The sequence below is a fragment of the Drosophila melanogaster genome, chromosome 3R (genome assembly GCF_000001215.4).
Source record: "Drosophila melanogaster chromosome 3R".
NCBI lineage: Eukaryota > Metazoa > Arthropoda > Insecta > Diptera > Drosophilidae > Drosophila > Drosophila melanogaster.
Genome location: NT_033777.3, coordinates 12,053,983 through 12,066,659, shown reverse-complemented (window position 1 = coordinate 12,066,659; position 12,677 = coordinate 12,053,983). Strand labels below are relative to the sequence as shown.

The 12,677-nt window shown below is 39.0% G+C and overlaps 1 protein-coding gene across 1 annotated transcript; it reads left to right on the top strand.

Annotated features, from left to right (window-relative positions):
* The first annotated feature begins 3,715 nt into the window (after positions 1-3,715).
* On the top strand, positions 3,716-5,590 carry CG14740 (uncharacterized protein). Its single transcript, NM_141895.3, has 5 exons — positions 3,716-3,858; positions 3,906-4,111; positions 4,182-4,953; positions 5,055-5,477; positions 5,535-5,590. Exons 1-4 carry the CDS (start codon positions 3,814-3,816, stop codon positions 5,466-5,468), a joined length of 1,437 nt encoding a protein of 478 aa, NP_650152.1. The 5' UTR covers positions 3,716-3,813; the 3' UTR covers positions 5,469-5,477; positions 5,535-5,590.
* Positions 5,591-12,677: the final 7,087 nt, after the last annotated feature.

Genomic DNA, 12,677 nt, shown 5'->3' with positions numbered 1-12,677 from the left:
TGGGCGAAAGTGGGACGATGTGGGCTGAAGCTCATGTGTGTTGTGTTAACTGCTTCTCCCATTTCCTTCTGGGCTCCGTCTGTGCGGCAAAAGCGAGATAAAAGCGTCTTTAGCCAGCTGAATAACTTGTTGGATCCTGCCGCACTGCTACTACGACTGGCACTGCAACAAACACTTGCCGACCAAATGGTGCTTGAATGTATTTCACTTTGATTTGCTTTCATTTTAAAGAAATCCATTCAGAGCTGCGGAGTGCGGATTGCGCTTGGCATAAATCTATAGAGACTGCAGAGCTTGAGGCTTTTATGCGCGGCACTTAACCGCTTAATTACTCATTATGCTCGAGTTTATCCAGCCATTTAATCAGGCACTCAATGCAAGGAGGCAAGGTAGCAGTAGCGCTGTTAAAAGTATAATTAAGCCAAACGGCAATAAAACATTATTTAAAAATCTGTACTTACAATCAACGTATGTATGTACGGCCAGGGCCCTGGAGTGAATTTTTACAATCGTCATCCGAATGCTTGCCTCTGCCGCGTGTAAAAATATGAAAAATTCATAGCCATATTTTCTGTGTATAAACATATTCTTATCATATGCACATGTACCCTGGCGTTCAATGCAATTTGCATTCGCGATCAAAAGCTGAGGTTGGCAGTAAAATAATAAAGGTTTTCATTCTTTAAACGCTCAAGTAGTTGCTATGTCATAGCTCTTACTTACAAAACACGTATTTTAATTGTCTTCACTGACAACAAGAGATACTTGTTTGCATACCCAAAAGCCTGTTACAATTAAATTGAAACAAGTGAAATGCTCTAAATGAGTTTTATAAAGCAATTTTACTCTAATCGAATGAAACTCTTGTTTAGGGAAATGTTAACTTAACGGCTATAACTATTTGTTAAAAACAAAATAGGTATATTTATTCAACTCGCACATGCAAGAGCAGCTTTAATTTAGTCTTCTGTTGTCTTCTAGTAAATATGACTTTACTTGCTTGCGGTGAAGGCAAATTGAGATATTCGGTTTTGCCGACGTCTTTTTACGAACCAGAAAATGTTCTGACCTTTTGGGTTGGCCACGTCCTTGTTACCGATTTGTCAAAATCATCGACTCACCGTGACCTCAGACACGTGAAGTTTGGGCTGCAACGAAAAAATAGGGAAAATCCAACTGACACTCGTAACAGGTTCGACGTGATGTCAACAAAAGCCAAGCAATATCCACCTAAGCGAAAACTCCTTGACACTCCCACCCTTACACACTCACACACCAACACTCCGACACATCTATACACACACACACCCACTGCCACGCACGTATGTGGGACGAACTTTCATTAGTGGAAACGTCAAAGTTCTTGGGGAAAAGGAAAAAGGATCCCCATAGAACGCTCCATCTCCGTCAAGTGGCGAAATGCAGAGCCATCGATTGGGTGGCACAGAGAAAATAAGAAAGCGATGCTGAAACTACTGTAATTGCATTTGCATATGACATTCCGTTCAAGTTTAAGAAATCTTCGCCACCCTGCCAGAAGTTAAATGCCACTTTCGTCAGGAAATACTTATTGCCGTACTTTCTCGAAAATGAATTTGAAATACATATATACACTGAAATAAGCTCCGGGGAAAGATACACAATTCAGCTGCCTTAAATCTCAGTGCTTTCAATTTTTGTGTATGTTTTTGGTCCGCAACAAAGTTAAGTTAATAAAATCATTTTAAAGTTTGGCTGTCATGGATACGACACTTTCTATTATGCATTAAGGCAACAAAATTGCTGCCAACCTTTTCGCTCCTATGTTTTCAGCTTGCAACTTGTCCACTGATGCAAGTTCCAGGACACAGCAAAAAAAAAAGAAAAAAAGTAACAAAAATGGGTGGGAGTCGAGTGGTCGGATGGGTGGTGTTTGGGCCAAGATAGATACCGTTGCTGACAGCTGCTTAAGTGCGAAATTCGATTTCGCATTCAAGGGCGTTGTCCACTTTAAGCTTCTGCTTCCTCGCAATATCTGGCCAAAACGGCGAGCAAAAGGCGAAAAGGGCTGGGCGAAAAAGAGGAAATTATTTAAACTTGTAATGAACCGAACAGCAAAGGCGAAGCGGAAAAAATATCAGGGCGGCAAATTTATGGAGGACAAAATGGACACAGAAAAGGCAGTGCTGAAACTGAAGACACTTTAAAAAAGAGTACCTGAAATCGTATTAAGTTTAAATAAAATATGAATATACAAAACCATACTCAACACAACTTTTTAATAATTCAAATTTTTTGTTTTTAATTGAGTGAAGCTTGAAAAATGTGGAAATGTCTTAAGTCTTCATATCTGTGTTGATATGCATTTAAAATGATAAACAGATTAATTTAATTGTAATTTTCAGTGTCGAGACAGAAAGCGATTGAGTGCTGCTAACTAAAAGCAGCCAAAAGAGATAAAACTAAAACAGCAGGGGAATAAAAAAGGTGAATCGTATTTTAACGAACATTTTAGAATTGGGCGCCATTTGAATATCTGAATGGCCGGCTCGAAAATTCGTGAAAGGCTTAAATGCCACTTGAATGCGGCAAGGCCACAATCGTATTCGCTAATTGAATGTTAATTAATAAAAAGCAAAACTGAATGGCACAAAAAAATAGGGGAATAATGAGTGGATAAACTCGGAGTGGAATACTTGTTGACTGAATGCCCATTTAGGGAGAATTCAAGCCGGAAAAGGTGCACAAAAAGCGTGGCGAGATCTACCGCGCGATGAAGTTTTAATTTCCATTTGATGGCTGTTAGTGAAGCAGTGCAAAAATGTTTTTATATTTATACGTTTTATTTTCAAAAACAAATTTTTTTTTTTATGATTTTTGTGTTTGTTGTATGTGTATGTAAAATATGTTTTAATTAAAAGAAAAGTTTTATGGAGTTTTTCTCGCTGGGCCCCTTTTGAGCGCTTGCTGATTGCCCCAAAGCTGGACAAAATCAGAACGGCAAACAAACAAATATAAATTTGCTGGGCAGCAGCAGTGGCAATAGCTATGGTGGCAAAAACCGAAAAATTCCCCAAAGTGCAGCGCATTGGGCAATGGCAGATGAAAAACGCTGCCAAAGTACCAATTCCACTCACTCATGCTCGCATTCCCCACATCTCTGCACAAAAGCCCTCTGTTTCTGGCAGATGAGCCAAAGTAACGTAGAATTCCCCAATGCCCCCAAAACTACAAATAGATATTTAATTTTTTGCAATTCCATACACAGTTTTCACAGTCGAGAGCGAAAGTGTGTGTGCGTGTGCCAGTGGGTGGGCTTCTGGTGTCACACAAATGACCCAGAAATTTCGTTAAGCGACAAACAAACAGGAATTAATTTTGGTTGTAGCTTAAAGTTGGTCCCTGGAAACACTCGACAAATTGCGGACAACTATTTAACCCCTCTGGCCTTAGACGACCACATTGAAATGCCATGGAATAATACTGCACTTAAATCAGGGCTCACCAGGGACTACAAGAAAATCATTTGTTATTGAAGAGAAAGCTGCAGCTGTAAATTATGGAATATGGCTCTAAAGATTAAATGGTTTGGTTTGGCTTATTCAAGAAATCGACTTGATTTACATTTTTGATTTGAATATCCAAAGAATTATATATATGTTTCTTCACTTTTTCATTCCTAGCTACCATTTTTAATTTTTGATTTTAATTGACGCTTGTGAATATCATGAAGTAGCCTGTGTTTCAAATCTCTAGCTGTTTATCTGTCTCCGAAATTCCCTTTGGTTATAACATAAAATCTAAATTACCTTTTTTTTTGCGAATTCTTTCACTATGCAAAAAACCAATAACTACAAAAGCTTCAAAATCTTCTTCAAGGTAATTTATAGAATGGTGTAGAACTTGCGTTGATTTTATTGTTTCAGAACGTTCCATTTCGTTCATATCCCGACTGCAAGAATGGTAAAGGTTCAGGCCTAAAAGCCAAGTTGGCAAAGAAAATTCCTATAGAACGTGAAAAGTTTTTGGGTATAAAGTGTCTGCACGGCAAGAAGATAATTGGCCAGATCAGTGTTAATAGCGTGATTGGAGGAATGCGAGGACTTCCACTTTTGTTTTGCGAGACATCCAGGTATGTTTGCCATAAAGTTTAATGGTTTTGACTTATTTGCAATATGTTTTTCCCTTTTTTCCTATACCAGCTTGGACAAAAACAAGGGTATTTATTACCGTGGAAAACTGCTTAAGGATGTGTGTGCCAAACTGCCACGGGTGCAAGAGGGCACACAAGAGGGCACTCCCGAAGGATGTTTCTTCCTGCTGACCAGCGGATCGATGCCCACGAAGAAGGAGGCACAGGAAGTGACCAACGAGTGGCTGAAGCGGGGCTCAGTTCCGCGCTACTGCCTCCGGATGATCGACTCCATGGACAAGCGGGTGCATCCGATGGCCCAATTGTGCGCCGCCAGTGCCTGTCTCAATCCGCAGAGCCAGTTCGTCGAGGCTTACACCAAAGGGGCCAGACGTGCAGACTACTGGAAATACTCCTACGAGGATTCAATGAACCTCATCGCCATGCTGCCCACCGTGGCGGCTGCCATCTATTCTAACGTGTTTAGGGATGGCGAAGGTTCACGGGAGGTCAACTATGAGGAGGACTGGTCCGGCAACTTCTGCCGCATGCTTGGACTACCCGAAAAGGATTTCGTTGATCTTATGCGGCTCTACATGATCCTGCATGCAGATCATGAGAGCGGCAATGTTTCCGCCCATGCTTGCCACCTAGTCGGAACGGCGCTCAGCGATCCCTTCCTGTCTTTCTCGGCCAGCATGTGCGGCCTGGCTGGGCCACTTCATGGTTTGGCCAATCAGGAAGTGCTGGTTTGGCTGACAAAGCTTAGGAAGGCCATTGGCGATGACCCCTCCGATGAAGAGCTAAAGAAGTTCATCGATGATACGCTGAAAGGGGGCCAGGTGAGATTGATTTCGGGATAAATTCCTTATCAGTGAAGATTTCTTTTAAAAACAGTAGGATCCTAGTAAAAACTTTATATTCGATTATACTTATATTCCAGGTCATTCCCGGCTACGGACACGCTGTCCTTCGGGACACCGATCCTCGGTTCGTCCTGCAAAACGAGTTTGCCATGAAGCACTGCAAGGATGATCCAGGCGTAAAGCTGGTGACCCGCCTGTGGAAGATCATACCAGAGGTGCTCAAGAAGCTCAACAAGGTAGCGAATCCGTATCCAAACGTCGATGCCCATTCGGGCGTCCTGCTGCAACATTACTGTCTGAAGGAGCTGAAGTTCTACACAGTTCTTTTCGGAGTTTCTCGGGCGCTTGGAGTTCTGTCCCAGCTGATTTGGTCCAGGGCTTTGGGAGCCCCAATTGAAAGACCAAAGTCATTTTCCTCCATCGAGATCTGCAAATTCATCAATGAAGCAGACAAAAAGGCAGGAAAAAAGAACAATAAGAAAAAGTGCTAGAGAACTAAGGTGAATGTTTGCTTTCATTATTCTAAACTTTCAAACAAATATTTTCTCTCTTAATAGATAACAACCGATGTTTGTATGTGCAATAAAATTTCCAATAAAAATTTTTAAAATATACTCCATATTTTGTTAGGTGCTGTAGTCATATTTAATATGTCATTACCATTGCCGAATGCGTTTGACATGCTGTAATTGGCTTGAGATACTCACATTTGGCATTTTCTATCTGAGTATGATGTAAGATAATTTTGGGGATGGAATATATTATTTTTGCCCTAGAGTTGTAATTATGGCGTTGGCCATTTCCATTGCTTTGATGTTGGGTTCACCCAAAAACGTGTCTTATATCCATTTCCCCCGGCATCATTTGGTTTCCCCCTCCCCCAAGTGGATCATAAATCAGTCGTGTAATCCAAGCTTTGCACAATTAAAATGATTAAATGTAAGCGATTTTAATTACAGTTGAGGAACGCTTTCGATGAGTAGAAGAAGTCTCAATGGTTTGGCCACAAATTAATTGAAATTGTTGAGATACCGCTAACTGTGAATTGGATACTACGCAAACACTCACCAGAGACTTCGATAATCTGGACAAATCAAGGATATAAATGTGTGCATGCAATTCCCCTGCTGCTATTCTCTATGCCAACCGCTTCGAATTTCATTGAATGTACTCATGATTATTGTAATTTTTATAAAAGCATTCCATCAACTGATTGATTTCAGTTCAATTTCTCCCATTGTTTGGCTTACCCCTTTCCACTTCCATGTTTAGTTTCATTGAAACGGCCCGTTGTTTCTATGACTGATATTTTATAGTTGTTTTTATTATGTAAGACCTTGGGGATTATTAAGCCACATCCCTAGATTACACTCTCTTAGATTTCACATTAATTTTTTAACGGAAATGTGTATTTGGCCTACATATAAAGTGAGCCAGTGCAAATCAGAGAATTCTAAGTTGTTGCATATTGGTAAAATGTATATCTAGTGATCTAATTCATTAATAGCTTTAAGCAAAATTATTTTTTAAAATCCATACGATTTTAATTACTACACTTATCGGCAGAAACACTTAACTTTTCATTCATTCATGATATATCCCAAGATATAACCGACAATTAATCGAATTTAAATTTTCCAGCTCTCCACACACAAATGAATACATTCCCGCCCATTTTGGTAACCATAATAATATGATCATGAACTACTTTTTCCCGTCCGGTCCTTAACTTATTATTAATTGCTTTGAGCATGTGAGGTTTTTCGACGTAAATGGGAAATGAGTATGCGATAGGGGGGAGCTGAATGTAAATGATAAAAGTTGAAATATGTTTACCCAAGCTGGTGGGAAAAATAAGCTGCAAAACGTTTTAATAAAAGTATTTACTATTTTCCCGCACAGTTATTTTATTGTTGAGGGAAATCACTAAAAACTTTTTCATTGCAATTCAGTGCGCAGCTACACGCCGCTTTTTTTCTCTCGTTTTTTTTTTTATAATTTTTTCAAACATAATTTGAAACTGTTTTTGGGTGGGCAAAATGCGGAATCACGCTTCTGGCCTTATATGTTCGCTGCTCCAGTGGCCTTGGATGTCAGAAAAGGAAAGCGAATCCCGCCCCAACACTCACACACACATACACCCACGCTCAAATTCACCCTCTTGAGCACGCACACAGCCACAAAAATGGATGGCAAGGGGACGAAACACATCCGCATCAACCATGTTCCTGTCCATGTGGCCGCTGCTGTCCCGCCGCCTGGCCAGACCCAAAAATAAAACCATGCTCGACTTCCTTCTGGATGTGGGACGCGTGTGTGGCAGTGGTAGTCATATAAAATGTTCGCACATATGCCAACTTGCTTTCAGCCATTTGCTGCAATATTAAAACAAAAGTAATGCGAAAGTGCTTTCCAACCCATCGCCCTCGTTGCCGCCCCACAGGGCGCCCTCTCTCCCTCTTCTCGCTCGTCTAGAAAGAAAACAAAACCGTAGATTAAAAATTTTTCGAAATTGTGTCTGGCATGCAACTATGTGGGAATATTTTAAAAACTGACCAGGGCATGGCATCACTTGCATTACACGAAAAAAAAGTTGAATGGGTATGATGGAACTGCACAACATCAATGCCCAAAAATATATGACAGGAAATAAACTATGCCCAACATAATCTTACAAAGTATCTCACTTCTTTTGCATACTTAGTATCTAAAGTTAAGGTACCTTGAGATCGACTACACTGGTGGCCTTAAAAAATCAGTTTCTCTTGCCAAAAACATAAACGAATTAGCGATAATGGGATTTTTTGGAGTTTATCTCGAAAAGGAATAGCAACCATGCTGCTCTTATAACTATAACTTCCTCTGGGGCCACAAAAAACGTTGGCAAATAAAACACTCTCGGCTGCATTCTGAAAACTTTCACTTAAAGCTGCGCTTGTGTCTTGCGGTCTCATTTCATTAACTTCCGGTTAACTTTAAGAAGACATTCTGAGTGACTCCAACCAAGGACTTTTTGCTTTGTGTTTCGCATATCTCCCCGTAATCACTTTCATTGCCTGAGAGAGAAAGAGAGATAGAACGCGGAGCTTCTTAAATTGTGCCTTTTTAAATGTAAGCGAAATGTGGCTAAAAAGGAAACGGATGGGGGATGAGGAAGGAGAAGGCAGTGGGGGCAATGCAATAACTTCCTTATAGACCAAAAACTTTATGGCTGCGCCAGCAGCTGCACTCGAGTCGCTATCAAACCCGAGTATTAAGCCCCTCCGGCTTTCACTTCCATTCCCCGTCGCAATGTTATTGTATTATAATGGTCTCCAGCGCGGACCAAGGCTGCTTGTGGATCTGCGTATGTTCTATTTTTTATGATATGCAAAATAAGTTGCAGTTGCTTTCGACAAAGGCGACTTGCAGACAAACACATCAGACATTGTGAAAAAAAACCATGTGTATGTATGTATGTATGTATGTATGTATGTATGCTATGTGCTATATGCTATATATGCGTTTGTTTGTTGTGTTGGGCTGAGTGAAAAGTTTGCCGGGTACGCAGGAAAATTATAATTCTTCCTCTCTAAACAACGACTGGCCAAAAGAGGAAAGGACATGCTGAAAGAGCAGCAGTAGTAACTGACTGAATGCCAGTAACGGTTGGCTTCTATGTAGCAGTTTTCCGGAAGTTTCCCAAATAAATTGCCCCAGATTCTTCTTTCCTTTAATATTTTATACATATTAAATGTACTTTCCTAATGACTTTTATAAATTGCTATGGTCTGCGAGTGGAGGTTATTTAAAATGGATATCATTGAAATGCTCATTTTGTTATGTATTAAACATGTGCCTCGAAAAACGTTCACGGTATTAATTAATTGTTTAATTATTTCGATGTTTCTTTCATATTTATTTTCCATATAATTAAATCATTTTTAATTACAGGGTTAATGAAAACAATGCATTCTACATTGTTATTTAAAAAATCGCTATTATTATTGATTTGGCCGCTAATGAGAGACGCATTATTGGGTTATTTGCCTGTAATTGATGATTTTTTAATGTGCTTTTCGTGCATTCTAGTCTGCTTTGATATCTGATATTTTGGCTAATTGCTATTGTTTCACAAGTTTAAATATAAAAAGGGACAACAAAATTGTATGTTCATATTCCACGTAAGCTGATAATTCTTAAATTTGTATTAGATTACATAAAAATAAACAGAGCTACGGCTTTAACTGTTTCCCAAGCAAAACTTTTCAATGTTCCACCTTTTATATTGCGCCCATTTTACAGCCAGCTCCTTTTTTTTGATTCTCTCTGGCGTTTACTATTTCATTTTCCAGTCGAAGAAGTATTCGCACATAGTTTTGCCTGGCGGAATGTGCTAAAAGTGCCGGCAGGTAAAAATAATTGCGATTATACTCGCTATTTTTCCGCACAGCAAGGCTGTGCTAACACTAAAAGGGAGTGGTGCTGGGAATTGCGGAGTTGGATGGGGAATTTACCTTTTCCGGACAGACAGAAGATGGAGTGAATGTGTCCTGTTGCCATTCTGGTTTCAGCGAAGGATCTTCCAGTTTGACCCCCATTTTCACCGATTTCGATTTTTGTGTGGAATAGGAAACCGCTGTGTAATTTAACCATTTTTAACTATCTATAACTATAAATATATCTTAAACTGTTATAAAACCCACGAATAATAAAGTGATTTAAAATTACCGATTAATCGGTACATAAATAACACATTAAGTCACCAAAGATTAATTACATCAACATTCATTGCACTGAATAAAGCAAACATTTAATAAAAGAATGCACAATTGTTTTTTAATAATATGTAAAGTGTTTCACAGAAACAACCAGTTTTTCACCGATTTATATTTGATTTCTGCTCATTGAAAACTTTCGTTTGACTAGGGGAGTGTTTTTTATTTATGTTAGCATATATTTGGGAAAACAAAAACCAACCCAATTACAATAAGTTGATAGCCATTTACGCTGATTAACAGACTGATGGGCAATAAACTGCTGCACATGGGGGCGTATGCGCGATTTGCGTGCAGATTGGCGTGCCTAAGGATCCCTTTCTTCGGTTTGCTACCTTCTCTGATTGCTTGCTGCTTAATTAGGAGCATGAAAAGTTTGTCGCATTGTTTGCAATTTGGTATCCCATTTTTCTCATCGTCAACATCATCAGCATCGTTCTCATCTGGTTGGGCTCGGTGCCATTGTTCGTTGAATTAGGTTTTGGTGAATGGACTGCAGTTGTCGCTTATCCTTATCTGCTTGTCCTTGTAATTATCAAACGAGAACCAAGGACCACCAAGGTGTCCTCTGCCCCTGCTCCCTGCGCCATTGTTTTCGCGTACTCAAATCGCGAATTATGCTTTCCACTCGGCTGATTCTGGCCAACTGGTAGATAAGATATGCCCAAGTCGAGATGTTGGCTTTAAGAATGCAGCCGCTTTAATTAGTGATTACGCATTTGCAGCACGTGCTACTTGCTACTTGGCCCTTTTGCTGCGACTCAAGTTAATTAATTTATTATTGTTCTGGCATTCGTTTGGCAACAAATTTTGACACAATACAACTGCCAGCCCTCCATAAATTTACTTCAGCACTGACCTCCTGTTGTTCCTGTGTTGTGCGGGGCTTCATTAATAATTCAGCTCATACGAAACTAAGAGCAACTGCTGAATTGAGTAAGCGAAAGCGGGATAAATTAAGTTAATCTCACATCAGAAGCAGTGGCAGCATCTGTTGCTATGAAGTTTCCCATCCAGTAATCCATCCATGGCCAAAAATCAATACGCTTGGCATTTGCCTGAAATATCTCTAGCTATTCGTTTCAATTTGTCAATCAAGATGACACGCCAGGCCTGAAAAACAAAGCGAAAATTGAAATTAAAAACATTCAGACAGCATTGATCAAGAAAAATGTCCCGCCAAGTTTGAGGAAAAATTTCAACCAACTTTACACGCACTGTGGGAAAATAATCCTTGCTTTGTTTTATGGCTTATAGCAATGTATATAAATGAGTTTTGAACTGGTTTTGTGTTTTGCGGTAAAGTTCAATAAACTTTGCTTTGTTTATTTACTGAATTTTCTGGTTCCATACTCCTGCGGTCGAGTTGAATTTTCATTTGATTTCGTTTGGATTTGCGTGAATGGAGTTTAAATTCGATTTGAAGAGTTTCGTCCTTTTGAAGATATTGACTTAAATATCGTTTTAATTGAAATGCCTGGAGTTTACGTTCATATAGGATAATCGATTTAAATTGAACAAATACCCTATAACGAAATGGAAAAGTTTGAATTTAACCAGCTGCACATTTTTTTTTTTCCATCCATAAAACCTTTTAGTTTTGTTTTACCGCTTATCATATTTGAATAGGAAAACTCATTTAATTTTCCTGCTCAATTTGATGCGTTTTAATTGCAAATTATAACTGCAGGCAAATTAGATGAACATGTGTGTAAATTTACCAACATTAACTAAACACAATTTTTGCTCATATTCTCAAGGGAAACCAAAAACTTTCGCTTTGACCTTTACTTGGTAATATTAATATTTTACTTCTTACTTTTTACCCGCTCTAATTGCATGTTGCAAACTGAGCAAAAGGTTTACGTACACACTTGTTTGAATATACATATTTTTCTAAAAATAAAATATTTGCAGTCCGACTGTCATGTGCCCGTCAACACACAGAATGTTTTGCACACATATCGCATTCAACTATTTGAACAGCATCCGAAATGCGCATAAAAAACTTTTACAATAAATCAGAAAATTTGTAAAACATTACACACGCAGCCATAAACTTACTTACATTCATGTCGTTCTCGGGCAGATTTGTTGCAAAAATGTTCGGCACCAAATGGAAATTTGTTTACCAAGCTGTTGATGCTGCAGGCTGTTGTATTTTATCTGGCCTGTCGCAACAGTTTGCATTATTTGGCGAGAGGAATTTCCAAATTTTGTCACTTTTAAAAATATAATTAGAATGACAAATAAAAGCTCATTAACAAGGTTGTACATTTGTGCAACTTTAAACGTTTTTGAGTTTGTACATTTATTGTATATTTATTGTATATTTTAAAGGCAACAATTTACATAAGTTAACTTATAAAGGTGTCTAAACATTAAGATTCATTATACAAGTAACTAAAAACCTAACTGGTCTACATAGCCCTGTCCGTTCGTATGTGAGAGTTGGGGGACTCTTATAGTTCTTTGTTTATACTATAGTTGATTAGTTATGTAACGGGTATCTTAAAGTCCAGTCACTTGGCTAAAGCGTCCATAATCGTTTCCTTTAATATTGTTCAATATGGCTTAAACAATGTTTTATTAAAAATCTTAGCTTAATCGGACTTCATTGTTGGCTGGCGGGGGCAATCAATGTCTGTGAAGAGTGAACGATTTAACGATTATGGCGATAAAGAGATTTATCGGCGAACGAGTCAACTGAAGCTATTCAAACACACGCCCACTTCAGACAATCCACTTCCATTTTGAGGAAGCCAAGGACCAAGGATTGTGCGCGAAAGGACTCGCGTGTGTTTTATTGAGCACTAGACTGCACTCACATTTGGGAGCGATTAAAATCGATTTAATCCATTGTCGGCATAAATCAACCAGCCAAAATCATCTGCTGGCGAAGGTCAAAACATCACCAGACCCTTTTCTTGCCCCAAATGATGA